The sequence below is a fragment of the Trichechus manatus genome, unplaced genomic scaffold (genome assembly GCF_000243295.1).
Source record: "Trichechus manatus latirostris isolate Lorelei unplaced genomic scaffold, TriManLat1.0 scaffold00015, whole genome shotgun sequence".
NCBI classification, from domain to species: Eukaryota; Metazoa; Chordata; class Mammalia; order Sirenia; family Trichechidae; genus Trichechus; species Trichechus manatus.
The window spans coordinates 13,989,294-14,004,144 of NW_004443951.1; the positions used below are offsets into that span (position 1 = coordinate 13,989,294).

General features: G+C 41.5%; 1 protein-coding gene across 1 annotated transcript; it reads right to left on the minus strand.

Annotated features, from left to right (window-relative positions):
• Positions 1-4,943: 4,943 nt before the first annotated feature.
• CUNH1orf50 (chromosome unknown C1orf50 homolog) lies at positions 4,944-14,734 on the minus strand. The gene is made up of 5 exons (XM_004372073.2): positions 14,578-14,734; positions 14,334-14,449; positions 7,482-7,568; positions 6,851-6,982; positions 4,944-6,312 (listed from the first exon to the last, which is right to left on the minus strand). Exons 1-5 carry the CDS (start codon positions 14,645-14,647, stop codon positions 6,127-6,129), a joined length of 591 nt encoding a protein of 196 aa, XP_004372130.1. The 5' UTR covers positions 14,648-14,734; the 3' UTR covers positions 4,944-6,126.
• Between the last annotated feature and the right edge of the window lie 117 nt (positions 14,735-14,851).

A 14,851-nucleotide genomic window follows, 5' to 3' on the forward strand; every position in this document is an offset into this window, starting at 1 on the left:
GAAGAGAGGGCCAAAGACTCTGCTCCAGAGGAGTCCACAATGTAGGTGTCAGGAAGAGGAGGGTCAGGAGACAGAAAAGATGCAACCAATGAAGTAGCAGGAAAACAGAAGACGGCAATATTCTAGAATAAAAACGAAGAAAAAGCTTTCAAGTAGGGAATAGTCCATTGAATCTAATGCTGCTTAAGACTACAGAAGTCTAATTTCTCCAGGCACTCAGTAGCTCCTTCCTCCAAGCTCTCGCTCCTTAAGGGAAGGAATGAACCATTATCTGTTCACAGGGTTTTGCACATGGGCTTTAGTGCCAGAGAGATGTGGACTCAGCTGCTTAGGTAAGTGACCTTGGATAAGTTACTTCTCTGGCCTTGACTTGCATCCTAATTTTGTGAGAACTTGATGAGAAAATAAACACTTAGCACAGTAAGGTGTTCGCTAAATCTCTACACGCTTAGCCGAGATGGCCTCAGTAAACTCTCAAATGGACACTCCTATAGTATGTCATATACACATCTTACTCTATCAGTCTACTTTATACTTTAATTCCTTTACAGCTGTCTCCTCTAGACTAAGATCCTCTAGGACTGTCTTAATCAGCTGAAGTAGTTATGGTTATCATCAAACAGGCCTGTGTTTGAATCCTACCTCTATCACTTTCTATCTGTATAATCACACGGGCCAATTGCTTAATCTCTCTGAGCATAAGTTCCCACTCCCCAAAAAAGGAAAACCATGTACACCTCATAGATAGTGGGTTGTGTGAAGATTAAATGGCAGAATGAAAGCTCAATAAACAGTATCATCTTTGTATCTTCACAACTAGTACTCTCAGTATTTGTGGACTGACTGGTAGTAATTTGAGGACACAAGTAAGCTTTCTTTTCCTCCTTCTAGACCCTTAGGGTGGTGAAAGGCAGTTACAGTCAGCTGTTACCTACACCCCATGAGCCTGAGCAGGGCCAGTAAGGTGGATTATTGAAGCAACTATAGATTACTATTCTGGAAAATACCATGCATGTCTTCTTCCACATTCTGTTGAGTGGATTCCCACAATCCACAGTCATTCAAGCCAGAAACTCAAGCATTGTCGAAGATTTTCTCTCACGAATCCCCCACATGCTATTAGTTAACCAGATAAAACAGCAATCTATTGTACCTTCACAATGCCATATTTCATCAAATCTAAGATGCCGTTAATTGTAGGGCACACCATTATTTTATGTGTCTCTAAAAAATGCTGCCAATTAAACTATGACATGCCAGTGACTCTTAGAAACACCCAGGTTTCAGTGATGTTAAAATGAGGGGAGGAAGGGAACATACATCTTACAATCGACGAAATGAGGCACTCTCATTCCACCGCCGCCACCTTTGTCATCTCCTCCATCATCTCCTGTCTGGACTAGGGATGCAGCCTCCTAACGGGCTTTCCTCTATCCTCCCTCTGCTGCCAGAACAATATTGTCAACAAGCCACCCCAGATCTTTTAATTAGCTCTTCTCCCATAGCCTCTGGCACACAGTCTTCACTCTAGAATTGGCTGCAGTTGCTTCTTCTCAATGTCCCTTACATGTTATTTCCTGCCTGGAATGCTTTTCCTCCCATTCTTTATCTACCTATCTCCTAGCTTTTAGAAGTGTTTTCTAGCTGGGACTTGTCTCACGCCACCCTGCCAGTTGATTGATAATGGCTTGTTAAATGGACGTCCTTCTCTTCATTCACAAATAAACTCCATCCAAAAATGAACCCTATCCCATCCCCCAAAAAGACCACCTTTCTATATTGGACAGTTGGAGCTTCCAAACAAAGCTCTAACTCCTATTTGCTTGTCAATATCCAAGTTGTCATTTCTTCCAAGAAGTCTTGCCAAATTCTCCAAGCTGAATTAGGTACCCCTTCCTGGTGCTTCCATATACTCCATGCACACCTCTGTCGTAGCCCTTCTTACACCATATTGCAATTGTTGACTTGTTGTCTCCCCCACTAGACTGTGAGTTCCTTAGAAACAGAAGCCTGCCTTAATTCACCTGTTACCTCCAGAACCTGAAGCCTAGAAGACGCTTAAATTATTGGATGGATGGATGGATGGGTGTTTGGGTGAATGAAAAGTGGTTACTGTACATAATCTCTGGATCCCTGTCCCCCAGAGATGTTACCTCCCAAATCACCTCACACTGCCACTAAACTCAATAATCTGCTTTAAGAGGAAAGAGCAATGGCACTACCTGGTGGTCAATGCAGGGAGAACACCCTATCAAACAGAAGGAAGTTTTCTCCCTTTAATCAATATACTTTCCAGTTCCAGTGGTTAGGAACTATCAAGAGTGAGGGGGATTTGGATTTTCAAAAGATCAAGCCAAAGCCTATCTGCAGAATGGACTGGAGAGGGGAAAGAGGAGGATGCAGGGACACCAGGTGGGAGGTTATTTTATTAGGATTGAGTCAAGTCCAAGTCTGTGACTTCAACACCAAATGCCTAACCACTTTGTAATATAGGCAGTCCCCAGGTTACCAACATCTGACTTAGGGACAACTCAGACAACTAGTACTTGCCCTTTAACGTTATGTACCTCACTTTGAAATGACTGAACCAAACCCTACTTGCAACAAATTCTTCATTACAGTCACCTTCACTTACCGCACGTGCAGCTTTTAAAGGTCTGAAAAGGCTTCAGTCTTTTCTCGCACTGAAGTAAGGCTAAATAAGAAACCATATGCACCTGTTCTGACTTACCTACAAATTCTCAGACACACCTAGGAACGGATCTCGTTCATAACCCAGGAACTGCCTGTACTGCCTCTTTTAACGAGGGCCTTCTCAATTGAGCACTGTGGCAGACAGATACTAAGAACTGTTCAATGATTCAATGATCCCTGCCTCCTGTTATTCATGCCCCTGTGTAATATCCTCCCTTAAGTGAGGGCTGGCCTATTGACTTATTTCTAATAGAATGTGGCAAATCTGAAGGGATGCCACTACCGTGACTGTGACTTGTTAGCAGACCTCTCCCTTGCTGACTTTGATGAAGGAAGCTGCCATGTTGGGGAGGCCCACATGGCAAGGAACTAAGGGCAGCCTCTGCCTAACAGTCAGCTAGTAAACTGAGTCCCTCAGTCCAGCAACCATTAAGGAAATGAAATTCTACCAACAACAATGTAAGTTATTGGAAGTAGATCCTTCCCCAGTCGAGTACTTCATGAGACCTCAGCCTCGGCTAATGACTTGATTGCAGCCTTGTGAGAAACCCTGAAGCAGAGGACCCAGAAAAGCCGTGCCTGGACTCTTGACCCATAGAAACTCTGAAGTAATATGTGTGTTGTTTTGAGCAATAGGTAACGAATACAAGCACCTACTCAAAACGTGCCATCAACACGCAGATAAGAACCTTCTGGAAACCCAGGAAATTTTCTAGTCAGAATCAACTGCTGTACCACTGTCCTCCTCCCCCCACCCAACACACACACCAGCTCTGTGGCATCTCAGCGAGAGGCTTTTGCAGCTGATTCCACAGAGTATGCCCATGTAAACTGTCACCTGTGTTGACATCCTTTTTTTTACTCTGTCAGGTTGTAGCCCCATCCTGTGCTAGGTCTTAGGAGACCACTTACAGTCCACAGGGAGGGCAACTTACAAGCAAAGGCCATGAACAGTAGAATGGGGGTCAAGATAGTAAGAGGCAGAGCAGCACAAAGGGCATCAACCCTCAGAAAGGAAATGGGGAAACTTGTTTCAAATACACACCTTACTCCCTTTAGAATATATTGTGATAGACCATTTTGAGACAGAACCCCCCAGTGCTGTATTCTTTACCTGGCTTCTTCCTCTACAGTGTTGTATTGCAAAATTGGTTCCTTTGCTGGGCTACCCCACACCGCCCTCAGCTTTGCATTTGAATCCTACTTTTGCTTGGAGGTTATATGTAAACCCCATTACCCCTGCGTAGTATGATTAAGAATGTTGCTGACGTAACTTGTATTAACTCCCTACCTGTAAACCCTTTTAAAAGTAACCTGCCCACCCGCCCTTGGCGAGCAGTCTTGGCAGCAGTAAGCACCAACTGATTCCATTTCCTTGTACAAACAAGAGTCCCACATCGGACTCTTGTTTATTGGCCAATATGAGTCATGCCAAGTGTTGCAGGGGAAAAAATCATAAAGTTTAGTGAAGCAAAAGTAAGTTTTATTCAGCATAAGCAAAAGAAAGTTTTATTCGGCATATATTCAAAAGGGCAGAAGTGGGAAACAGACAACCATGCTGCGAAAGCCACGTCTGCCGAAGTCCAAGGAAATATCACAGAACAGACAAAAGTGGGAAAACGGACAAGCACGCTGCCACAGCCATGTCTGCCCAAGTCCAAAGAATATTACAGAATAGGCAAGAATGGGAAAACGGACAAGCACGCTGCCACAGCCACGTCTGCCCAAGTCCAAAGAATATTACAGAATAGGCAAGAATGGGAAAACGGACAAGCACGCTGCCACAGCCACGTCTGCCCAAGTCCAAAGAATATTACAGAATAGGCAAGAATGGGAAAACGGACAAGCACGCTGCCACAGCCACGTCTGCCCAAGTCCAAAGACCATTATAGAATAGGCAAGAATGGGAAAATGGACAAGCATACTGCCACAGCCATGTCTGCCCGAGTTCAAAGAACAGTTACAGAGCCATCAGTATATATTAACATTACAAATGGGCAAAACCATTGAAAGCTTAGCTTTTTCAGATTGGCTAGAAACCGTGATCCTACATTTTGAATTGTCTTTCTTAACAATCATTGGTACAGGTTTCAGTAACAAGAGTCAGGAGGGTCATCATTGGTCCAACAAATTTCTATACACTAAATGCTAACAGAAAAAGATAAGAGTGGAAAGTCTTTTGTGTTCTGTTTGATTGGCTTTATGTGAAAGTTTCCCTGGAAGATATTTTCCAAGATTATCTTAGCTACTGTCTTTATACCTCAGGGCCCAGCTGATGTGTCCTTGTGAGTCCTTGTGAGCCCAGCTCCAGCTGGGTCACATTCTGTATGCTCAAGGAGAAGGAATAAATGATTCTAATATTAATTTCCTAAATCACAAGAACCTGGTGTTTCCACCTGGTAACATTTCAGCACTGAAGGAAGTACAGTCATGTTGGGATGCTATAAATTTTGTTAATTCCTGCTGAACAAACAGGATATGAGGTGGAGTCCCCCAAGGAACCTGAAAAATCACAGCCAGGGTAATTCAGCCAAAAAGCCTGTTAAGATCCTGAACAATTAGGGTCAAAATGAGTTTTAATCAAGGTCAACTCATAATCAACAGGTCAGATGCTTTTCTTGTTTCTTACTCCCACTGCCCTATATTCTTCTTGCATGATACTTTACAGTTGCCATTTAAATGGGCTTCTTTTACTGCAGATAGCTGAGCTCTGGATCTCCCCCTTGGGAAGGCTATAGAGTCGAGTCATACAATGGTCAGTGGCAGTCTCTAACATCTCTCCCAACTCTAAAATTCAGAGTTTAGAGGTTGACTCCCACCCCAAACCCCAGCCTCAGATTCTCCAGTCATTCTAGCTGAGCAGGAGCAAGCCAACCTCACCAACAGTGCAGGCATACCAGAATCACACTCTCTGGTCCAGCAAAGCTGACTTGCATCCTCCATGACCCAATCTTCTTGTTCCCAGAGGAATCTGAAGCTGGAGTCACATCACTTTATAGGCAACTGTCAAATAACCTCAACCCCAATTCTTAAATACCTCTAGCTACAAAAAGACTGAAAATAGTCCTGTCTGGAAAATGACTCATCAACCTTTTTGTTGGAAGAAGAAACTTTTCTTTCGCTAATGTTTTGACTTGTGGGAAGAACAGATGGCGCTGACGGAAAGGGAAAGCACAGTGGCCAAAACACGGAAATTGACTGGTTGAGTATCTGCAGCCCTGAGAGGATCCCAAAGCAGAGCAATGTAACTCATTACCATCCCAAGTAAAATAATGACAGCACTTTCATGCACACAGGGTCCCCTTCCAAGAAGTTCATGATTCACTTACATCCCCTCAACTCTCTGACACCTCCCATCAAGGCAGAGAATGGGGGCACCAAGGAGGCCAAAGTTAGTTCTGTGCCCTGAAAGCCATTAGTCAGAGTCCATTCTCAGTGAGTTAGTCCCTGGAAGTTGGGTTCAGTGCATGTAGGCAGGGCCACTGGTTGGTGTAGCAACTTGTCCACTATGCTGATTTTAGCATCTTGCTTCTCAATGTCCTCACATGGAGTCCAGGACAAGTCATGCTGTAGCTTGTAAGCCCCAAGGAAGTCATGTGGACAGCTTGTCCCCCATTCCTAGAGAAGGCAAAAAAGTTAGTTCTCATCAGGGTGGTGCGTAAACAAACTGAGCCCATGTCTTACTTATGCCATACATTTCTTTTTTGGCTTTTCATTTCAGACCAGTTAGGACCATCCTTGGAAAGCTGTCAGATTACACAACAGATATGTAGCTTAACAGAAATAATGACTGTGAAATAATTTAAGCACATCAGCTGCTAACCTAAAGGTTAGTGGCTGAAACTCATTCAGCTGTTCTGCAGAAGAAAGTCCTGGTGAACTGCTTCCATAAAGATTATAGCCAAGAAAAGCCTATGGAGCACAGTTCTACTCTGTCACACATGGGGTCACCATGAAGTCAAGACTCTACCCAACGGCAACAGGTTTGGTTTTTTCTTTTTCAAAAAACATGCTTTAGGGTCATATCTGGGCTTACACCATCTCCAATTTTCTAGAAAATCATTTACCAACTCCCATGCCTACATTTTCACACACACATGCCAAGGGCTTCTCAAAAGCCAGAGTAGGTTTTTGAGCAAAGAACAAATGTTCCTACCTTTGGAGAAATGATGGAAAAATACTGCTGACCACTCTCTCGTTTATAAAGGTAGTAAATGTTGCCAGGTTTTTTCACGATATTACAAGCTACATGGTGCAAGTCTGCATCTCTGCGAGCATCTTCCAATATCTAAGAATCATAGAGATGTAGTAGTAAATTAGGTACTTAAAGTAACAGGCACTCATAATCAGCGATTATCCCAATTAAAATCTGGAAATTGTTCAATACTTAGGCTCTTACTCCCCCATGGCAATGAATCACTAGTGGAATCCAGATGATTCTGAAGAAACAAAAATTAGACTATACTACTATGCTGTAAAAATGCCTTTTGAAGAATATACTTCAAAATGTTGACCATTATTGGCTTTGGGTAGTTTTTAAATTTTTTTCCTATTTTTCTGTAATGAGTACATTTCTATTATAACTATAGAATTTTTTTTCTTTAAATGATTTATCTCTGAACTTTGTTCCAGTGAAAAAACTTATACCTAACATCCCAGATTTAATACTTCTATTTACTCACATCTATACATTTCTAGGAGGTACTGAAAACAAGTTACAATGATTATAAACAAGTTCAGCCTGTGAACTAAATGCATATGAAAGCCTTCCTAAAGTCCTTACTTACCTTCCTGGCTTGTTCTTGCAAATGTTGGATTTGCTCAGCTATGACTGTCAGCTTATTGGTGGCATTTGCTCGGATGAATTCATCAGCCTACAGGAGAAAGAAGACCTCACTGTGGGCTGAAAAAGGATGACTTCTATGATGTTCTTATTTAGATCCCAATGTGAAGTATTATGTCAACATTTTTACTTATGCCTGTAATATCTTTTCCATCCTCATCACTCCCACTCATCCCAAAGCCCAACTCAAATAGCACTGCTTATGAAAAGCCTATCCTGACATTACCCCATACCACAGAATGAAGTGCTCCCTCCTATTTCCCATAGCTTTCCACCCTCTTCATACTCTACTCTAGTCACAGTGAACTTCAGTCCCCAACATCCCCTGCTCTCTCTTACTACCAAATACTTGAATATGTTCTCTGCTCTAATACGTTCTTCTCCTTGCTCTTTGCCTGACTAAACCTACTCATTCTTCAGGTCTCCATCTATTTTCTCATGTTTAAACATTTATGAAATCAGGGATGAGTCTTAATGAAAATCAAAAGACACACTGCAATATGGTTCTTATCACCTGCTCATGTAGGAACCTAGCTATATAAAGTATTTGTTAATCTGACCTTTATCTCAGCTGAATTATTTACATGACATCTAGTTAAATTTTAACTTATATCTGTATCCTTAGTTATTTTCTTTAAAACGTATTTATAACTATGGGACATAAAATGATACTCGTGAAGAGTGTGCTTCTTAGCTCAAGTAGATACATGAGACTAAATGGGCAGCTCCTGTCCAGAGGTGAGATGAGAAGGCAGAGAGGGTCAGGAGCTGGTTGAATGGACACGGAAAATCTGGGGTGGAAAGGAGGAGTATGCTGTCACAGTATAGGGAGAATAATTAGGGTCACAAAACAGTGTATGTATAAATTTTTGTATGACAGACTAACTTGAATTGTAAACTTTCACTTAAGGTACAATAAAAAAATGTATTTATAAAAATGTACTATGCTACAAACCTGAAACAAAGTTATAATGTTCACAGAAAACTGCCTATCATTTACTAGAAAATGCAATTGAAGGCAACCGAAATTGCTTAAAAACAGATAAAGGAATTTTCAAAGCTAGGAGAGACTGGTGCAACCAAGTCATGTACTGGGAAGGATTATCACTCAGGCATCTGAAATCTGTCAAAACTTCCAGCTTACTTTCAAGAAAAGCTGATTAACTTCCAGTGGTACACGATTAAGTTAAAGAAATAGAGAGGTTACATTTGAACCTGAACTAGGAACTATTAACAGAATCTGCTGGTTAGTTGAGGCAACAAGGTGAAAGGTGGGCAGGGTCAGAGAGGCCAGCATAGTCAGGTATAAGCCAATGTTATGAGTGAACAGAAACTATATAAGTAAACTGAGTCAATCATTTACGTGTTTCAAATATGTATTAAGCAACTACTGGGGGTCAGACATCATGCTAGGCACTGGGTGCACTGGTGAACATGAGAGAGAAGTTCCTGGCTTCATGAGTCTAGTGCAGCTGTCCAACAGAAATACCATGCAAGCCACATATGTAATTTTAAATTTACTAGTAGCCTTGTTAAAAGTAAATAGGCAAAATTAATTGCAATAATGTATCTTACTCACCTCAATATATAAAAAATATTATTTCAATATGTAATCAACATAAAAGATTATTGAGATATTTTACATATTACATCTCTGAAATCTGTAATTTTATATTACATCTCAATTTGGACACTAAATTTTCATTGGAAATACCTGATCTATATTTAGATTGCATAAAATTTCTATTTTCTATTTCATTTAATTCTGCTCTAATTATTTCCTTTCTTCTGACAACCAAGGGCTTTTTTTTGCTACTCTCTTTCTACTTGGTCCAGTTGTAGGGTTAATGTTTTAATTTTGGCCATTCCTTATGTTTGGATGTGTGCATTTATTGCTATAAACTGACCTCTAAGCACTGCTTTTGTTGTGTCCCAAAGGTTCTGGTAGGATGTGTTTTCATTCTCATTTGATTCTATGAATTTCTTTATTCCATCCTTAACTTCTTCTATAACCCAGTAGTTTTTGAGCAAGGTGTTATTCAGTTTCCATGTGTTTGATTTTTTTTCCTTGCTTTTTGTGTTGCTAATTTCCACTTTTATGACTTTATGGTCAGAAAAAATGCTTTGTAGTATTTTGTTTTGGACTTTGCTAAGGCTTGCTTTATGGCCTAATATGTGGTCTATTCTGGAGAATGTTCCATGTGCGTTGGAAAAGAAAGTATACTTGGCTGCTGTTGGGTGAAGTGTTCTGTATATGTCCATGAGATCAAGAGTTTGTTGATTGTGGCATTTAGATCTTCCATGTTTTTATTGAGCTGCTTTCTGGATGTTCTGTCCTTCACCAAAAGTGGTATGTTGAAGTCTACTATTTTGTGACACTGTCTATTTCTCTTTTCAATGCTGTTAGAGTTTGTTTTATGTATTTTGGAGCCCTGTCGTTGGGTGCGTAAATACTTATTGCGGTGATGTCCTCCTGGTGTATTGATCCTTTAATCATTATATAGTGTCCTTCCTTATCTTTTGTGGTGGATTTTACTTTAAAGTCTATTTTGTCAGAGATTAACATTGCCACTCCTGCTCTTTTTTGAGGGTTGTTTGCTTATTTTTTTCCATCCTTTGAGTTTTAGTTTGTGTCTTTAAGTCTAAGGTGTGCCTCTTGTAGGCAGCATATAGACAGATCGTATTTTCTATCCATTCTGCCATTGTCTCTTTATTGGTGCATTTAGTCTATTTACATTCAGCGTAATTATTGATAGGTATGAGTTTAGTGCTGTCATTTTGATGTCTTTTTTTGTTCCACTTAATTTTCTGTGCTGAGTCATTTTTCTTTATGTATTTTCTTTTCATCTTTTTCATTGTTGTTGATTTTGTATTTGCTGAGTCTTTTATGTTTTTCTTGTTTTTTATTTTGACTTGTAGGATTGTTAGTTTCCTTCGTGGTTCTCTTAATATTTACCCCTATTTTTCTAAGTTTAAACCCGTCTTTTATTTCTTTATATCGCCTTGAGTTCCTCTCCATATGAAAATTCTACAACTACACTATTTAGTCTCTCTTTTTTGTTTTAATGTTGTCATCTTTTAATATTGCCATCTCTGTTTCCCTGTTTTCAGTGTTTTAGCTTTGTAGATTGCATAAAATTTATAGTTGAAAAAATCAGCTCAATACTCAAATTCTTCCAAATACTTCAAGTTTCGAATTATTGAATCAATTATCAGATTTTTAATTTAAAGTAGTTAAAATGCAACAAAATTAAAAATTCAGTTCCTCAGTCACACTAGCCATACATTCCAAGTGCTAAATAGTCACATGTAGCTACCATATTAAACAGCACAGCTCAAAATGATGATAATTAAAGCTAATATTTTATATACTCTGTTTACTGATGCACTATTATGAAGAAAATAAACAGAGATATGTGGTAGAAGCAGGCCAAAGATAACAAATAATATAACTGGTTTAGTAATGAAGGAGCCCTGGTAGTGCAGTGGTTAAAGTGCTCGGCTGCAAACTGAAAGGTTGGTGATTCGAAACCACCAGCAGCTCTGCGGGAGAAAGATGTGGCAGTCTGCTTTTGTAAAGATTTACAGCCTTGGAAACCCTATGGGACAGTTCTGCTCTGTCCTACAGGGTCACTATGATCAGAATCAACTCAATGGCAGTGGGTTTGGTTTTTCTGGTTTTAGTGAGAACTGCAGGAATCGGAATGCATGTGTAGCTGAAAGGCATTCAAATTCAATTTGAATGGGGGGTAGCCTTCTTTAGACAAGAAGGTCTGCCTCACTGAGGATGTCACATTTGCCTTGAGTGTGAGTACTAGGAAGGAGCCCTGCTGGCACAGTGGTTAAGCGTTTGGCTGCTAACTAAAAGGTTGGCGGTTTGAACCCATGAGCTATTCTGCGGGAAGAAGATGTGGCAGTCTGCTTCCTTGAAGATTACAGCCTAGGAAACACTACTCTGTCATATAGGGTCAGTATGAGTCAGAACTGACTCAACGGCAATGGATTTGGGTTTGATTTTTTTTGGTGAATAGGAAAAGGCCAGCCATGGAGAAAGCTGGAGTAAGAAATTTGCAGGCATTTCAGAGGCCAATGCAAGTGAAAAGTAATTACCAGTTGCCACTGAGTCAATTCCAATTCAGGGTGACCTCCTGTGTTTCAAATATAACAGTGCTCCATAGGGTTTCAATGGCTGTGATCTTTCAGAAGTAGACTGCCAGGACTTTCTTCCAAGGTTCCTGTGGGTGGACTTGAACTGCCAACCTTTTGGTTAATAGCCAACCACCTAATCATCTGTGCCATCCAGGGGCTCCTAAACCAGATGCGAGCTGATTCTGATTGATGGGAACTTCATGTGCATCAGAGTTTTCAGTGGCTGTTTTTTCGAAGTAGGTTACCAGGACTTTCTTCCAAGGTGCCTCTGGGTAGACTTGAACCTTCAACCTTTCGGTTAGTAGATGAGTGCTTAACGATTTGTACCATCCAGGGACTCCAAAGAGTAATTAGTGAGGGGAAATGCATGTAATGAGGTTAAAAAAAGAAGTGTTCAGGGACCAGATCATGCAAGGCCTTGTTGCCCATGGTAAAAAGAATTCACATTTTGTTCCAAGGACAATGAGACACCATATGGCCAATGAGAGTAGGTAGTTTCTACAGTTAATGCAGTTTCAGGTCAGCAGTGGCCTTATGATAGATCTTCCTTAAGGTGGTGGGAGTAAATCCGGTCTTGTAAACAAATGAGCCTAATTAAAAACAGGAAATGAAGGAAAGGATATCTAAGTTTATAAGCGGTAACCCTGGCCCCAACCACTCTGAGGCCCTTTACATTTGGGATCTCATTGAAGTCTTATAAGAACCTTATACAATTGGAGACGATAACTCCATCTTCTCATTTTAGGAATTAGAGAAATGAGTTAACTGGTCCAAGGTTTCAAAGCTAGTAAGTGGAAGTTGAAAGATCTGAACACGTTTATCAGTCTGATTCCAAAACTCATGCCTGTATACTAGGCCTCCCAAGCTTTCTGAACACTCCAAAACTCAAACCAAATCCACTGCCATCAAGTCAACTCTGACTCATAGCAACCCTATAGGACAGAGTAGAACTGCCCGTAGAGGGTCTCCATGGCTGTATGAAATCTTTACAGAAGCAGACTGCCACATCTTTCTCCTGCAGAGCAGCTGGTAGGTTCAAATCGCCTACCTTTTGGTTAGCAGCCAAGCACTTAACCACTGACCCCCAGGGTTCCCTTCTGACCACACACTGATACCTAAACGGCATGTCAGAAGTCAGTCCTGCTAGAAGGTACGTTTCAGTATACAGAGAGTATACACACTTGATTCAATTTGTTTCGTCTCTAGAGTGTTATGTCTTCAACTTTTCAAAGACTGATTATGTTGGAGAAATGATGGCAGCACAATAATGCATTCTCTATATTTTACTGGATTACAGGCTGAAAGACAAACACTGCGTTCCTTATTTCTTTGGCTCAGGCCGTTGTAATGAACATAATGATCACTCAGTGACACATAAAAATGTTCTCTTTGCCCCAGATTTTGACCCTGGCAGCCTCCCTCCAGTAAGAGTGATCTGACTAAACAGACGTATGATATTCTCCTAATTCATAAAAGTTGTACTTTGCTTCCTACCTCTTTAGAAAAGAGAAAGGTTTGAATCAAAGGGGCTCTCGTATCTTAATTAAAAAAAACAAACTAAAGTACACAGATGTCTATATGAGGGAATTTGAGGGCATTAATTTTAATTATTAAATATTTTGAGCAAAACTAAGGCCTTTGAACATAGCAAAGGCCAAATCTGATAGTGTATACAAGGGTGAGGGGATATTATAAGCTTTAAAGCAGCAGGGTCCTATATTCGTGGCCTGTTAAAGGGGGTTCTACAACTGGAAGTCTTGGTAAAGACTAGAAGGAATTTGATTTTTCACTGAATAATGTCAGAGCTTTAGATCTTGGAGCTCTCTTAAAGCCTTCGTTATACAGATAAAGAAATAAATTGCCTAAAGTCACGCTGCATGTTAATATCAAAAGTGTGATTAAAATTTATGCATCCAAAATCCCAGTGCTTTTTCTGTTATTTCACATTTCCTTCTTATTTTACTTCTTTTGGTAATCAGTGTCTAAGCACTGGCCTTAGGAATACTGTGTCCAATGAATGAGGACACAGGACAAGACTTAAAAGTTGTTACCCTCCTAGAAAATGTTAGGTTCTATAAACTCTCAGGTCACATATAAAGATCTTAGGGGAAGCAGTTTAAAATGAGTGGACCACAGGCCTGGCGATCTGTTTCTGAAGGTCACAGCTTTGAAAATCCTAAGGAGCTGTTGTACCCTCTACACGTAGGATCGCTATGAATCAGAATCGACTCGTCTGCAACTAATAAAACAACATGCATCCCGGAAAAATTTGGGATACAGTGATCTAGAAACTTCCCTGGAACTTGTCTCTTCGTGTGTCAACTAGGAAGAATAACTTCTGTACTGCCTACCTTCAGGAGCTGCCCTATGGCCCAAATGAAATAATGAATATTGAAAGTGCTGTGCAAACCTCCCACGGAGGGAGATTATGATACCCAAGTTGCAGCTGAAGGAGCCTCTGGTCTCAGAAAATCAAGGTTCGAGTCAGGCCACTGACTCAACGTCAGTCAGCTTTCCTTGTCTATAAAACGGATACAATGACAAATGTTACCCCACACTACTAAGTGGTTGTGAGAGCCGAGCCCTAAGACGCTGGACAAAACGTGAACGAAGATAGTTATTTACTTCCCCAGCCGCGCCGTCTCACCTTCTGCACCTGCTCTGCGAGCGCCACGAGGTCTAAGGGGTCCCCGGCCCGGTGGGTGTGGTAAGGGCTCACCAGGGCCAAGCCGCCGGGGGTCGGGGTGAGCTCCACCAAGCTTCCTGCGATACACACCCAGGAACACAGGCAGTGAGCTCCCGCCCTTGGCCTCCCGCGAAGCCCAGGGTATCAGGCGCTCCGTGAGGACTTCTTTCCCCCTTCTGACTCCCGACCCGCACCCCTTCCTGACCTGTCGCCGACTGAACCGCCTGATTTTCAGTGACTCCCTCAGTGCGCGCCGTGGTTGCAGGAGCAGCCATGACGACGACCTACCTTCACTACCACCAGGGCGGTGCAAGCAGAAAGAGCATGCGCATAAAGGCTCGTGGGCCGAGCCTCCGTATTCCTTGGCCATTGGGCATCAGACGTGCAGAGCTCGGCAGGAGTTCGGAGGCGGGGCTCCAGCTGAGGGGCGGGGTAGAGGCTGGTCGAAAGCTAGAGACGTGCGAACCTATTGGACATGC